The 2,749-nt window shown below is 44.7% G+C and overlaps 1 protein-coding gene across 1 annotated transcript; it reads right to left on the reverse strand.

The window, feature by feature from the left end:
• On the reverse strand, positions 1-2,112 carry CCR75_006570 (uncharacterized protein; the record flags this gene model as incomplete). Its single annotated transcript, XM_067964639.1, has 8 exons — positions 1-486; positions 544-904; positions 970-1,078; positions 1,141-1,224; positions 1,278-1,407; positions 1,463-1,792; positions 1,862-1,908; positions 1,965-2,112. The coding sequence occupies 8 exons, from the start codon at positions 2,110-2,112 to the stop codon at positions 247-249; spliced, it is 1,449 nt and encodes a 482-aa protein (XP_067816210.1). The 3' UTR covers positions 1-246.
• Between the last annotated feature and the right edge of the window lie 637 nt (positions 2,113-2,749).

Raw genomic sequence — 2,749 nt, forward strand, 5'->3', positions numbered from 1 at the left:
ACCACAACTACCTCACTGCACGCAAGAGAAGCAGGTGCAAACCGCTTCCTCGCTGTGCTAGGGTGTGTGCTAAGTAGAGCGTGGCCGCATTGCGACGTGCCCGCCTACAGGGGTAGTTGGTGGTACGCACCGCATACTAGAAAGTAAGCGTAAGTACGCACTTTAAAAACTTAAATAAGCATTGTAAGAAATGTACACGTAAATTTAAAACTCCAGGTGACACATTGCGTGCATTTAAGTACCAGACTATTCCTCTTTGTCGGCTGTCATTGCTTTCAGCGACCATTTGTCGCGCTTTATGTCTAAATGTAGCGGAGCCCAATGTAACTTTTCAGGAAAAACTTGCGGCCCTTTTGCCGACAGCTTCGCCAAGTGCGCGTCAGCAATTTGCGTTGGCACCACGTACACGTACTGCCCACCTAGATACTTAATCATGTTAAGGTGCTGCAGCGTTGCGATAATATCCTCATTCTTAATAGATGTCAGCTATAAAAACGCCATAAGCCACAGCACCCAGCACAACAATAACACATTTTCACGTACACGAGTGAGCTCCATGATAGATACTTCTTTTTCAGGGTAGTCCCGCAATATTCGAAGAAGTTCACGCGTCCAGTAGCTTCGATAGCTTACAAGTCCAAGGTCTGATAGAGGCTTCTCGGGTGAGCCCACCTTCTCTTCTTTCTTGCTTAATTCATATGAAAACTGGATGATAAAGTGGCCGTAGCCTTTTCGCTGATGGCATGGAAATGTTAGGATACAAGCCAGATTGTATCCCAATTCCGAGTATTTCTCTTTGGAAAAATAGCCAACTGGATGGAAACCTTGCGAATCAATTTCGCAGACAATGTAAAAGAGGAATGGGTCAACGTCGTAATAAAGTGTCTTGTGGTCCAAAAATAACCTGCGTTGACGTAATTCATATCTTCGGATGTTTTGCCATCTCGCATTTAATGAAACGAAACGTACTTAGCAAGGTAGCATAGATTTTGACAATAAACCTTGGAAGTGGCACCATCCACTTCAAATACGCTCAGATTCTCGTTTCGATAGATTTCGTTACCTGGTGGATGCTGTGCTTCACGTAAAAGAATTGAGCATCGATAAAAAAAACACACTAAAGATATTAAGCAAACTTACCCGGTTGCACAGACGTCTCTCTTGATGAACTCTCAATTCGCGCTTGTAGCGAAAAAAAGCCATACAGAACTCGCAGAAACGAAGCTGAAAAGAGAAAAACGCACATAGGACAAAAAAAGCAACTTAGCACTATCAACTTAGCGGCTTTGCAACAATTGAATTTGCACGTGCACAATCAACAGATCCGTCTAAGTAATATTCCTTCGGAAAAGGTGAAAAATACCACGCTGCCATACGATAGCGTCCCATTTCAACAAACCGCACATTCTAAGCAAACAAAACTCGTCAGCGCTGATGTAGCTCCGGCAGCTACGCAACGTACCTTCACTTTAGTAACTTCTTCGTGTTCTCGTATACTGGCAGCATCCATACCTTCGTGCTCGTCATGATCTTCATCCTGAGGTGCAAAATCCTGATCATCTGGCGTCTTGCGCTTCTGTCCTCGGGTTCGAGCCGAATCGTCTGTTCTAGTAGCAGCAACTCCATCCTTCCTGTCTCCAGAACCGACTGACTTTATCTTACTGCGGTTTTTGGCGCGTTGCTCTTTTTCTTTCTCCTTAGCATCTTTTTCTTGAAGTTTAAGCGTTTCTTCATCTGTGCCACGACGCACAATTTCATGCTCATTGATCCACTCGTCCATGCGGCGATTAAACTTTAAGAGGTAGCAAAGTGGCATAAGCTGGTGCTTCATAAAAAAAGTACAGAATTGAAGAGGTCGTACATCATGCCAGTGCACGTAATACTTGAATCGGTTATTGCTCAGAGCAGCTGAACATCGAATACATTAATACATTGGTCATACGGCTAAACCTAGCTCTACGTACTGCGATCGATCACGACACACGTGCGTTCCATCTTGCCCAACCAACGCGCCACTAATGTGGAACCTACAAGGTAGCCGGGACCATCGCTAGGCTCATTTGCCACGTACTCCTTTGGTTCGTCATCCTCAGCACCGACAAAGGACCGCATTAACAAAAAAGTGTAAACGATAAATTTGAAGACCTCTCTTTAGTGACTTGCACGCCAAAAAAGATGAAGAAACCGTTATTCAAGTAAAAATGGAAGACCCGACAGCAGAGCAGCCATTGCTGGACGAGGATGGCTCTATTCCAAAAAATCAAACGATTAAGGGGCGGAATTGGCATCGCCTGCTCGCCTTCATAGGCGTGCTGCTTGTACTGTGTGGTGCCTCGTACATGATTGTGTCCAGCCAAATCACACGCATTGCTACGAATGCTATCAAGGACACAGCCATGCAAATTGAACGAATGGACCTAAGTCAACCACATTCCAGTTCTGTAACGCTGAATATCAGTCTAAGATTCGTTGCGGCATCGCCATTTCCAGCACAAGTTGAGTCGGCCATGTGTACTATAATGTACGAAGGCCACAAAATCGGAACCTTTCAGATTCCTTCGATGACCATACGCCACGGTCCTACTAGCCAAATTTTCCCCAATTCAATCTTGCAAATTGAAGACGCAAAAGCGTGGGATCGGTTTGCAGGAGATATAATGAGACTCGACACTGTGCAGTACGAGATTTCTAGTATATTAAATATCCATGTTCGACTGTTACAGGGTTTGATCAAGTTTAGTGCCTTAGC

Source organism: Bremia lactucae, linkage group LG4, assembly GCF_004359215.1.
Source record: "Bremia lactucae strain SF5 linkage group LG4, whole genome shotgun sequence".
Classification (NCBI taxonomy): Eukaryota; Oomycota; class Peronosporomycetes; order Peronosporales; family Peronosporaceae; genus Bremia; species Bremia lactucae.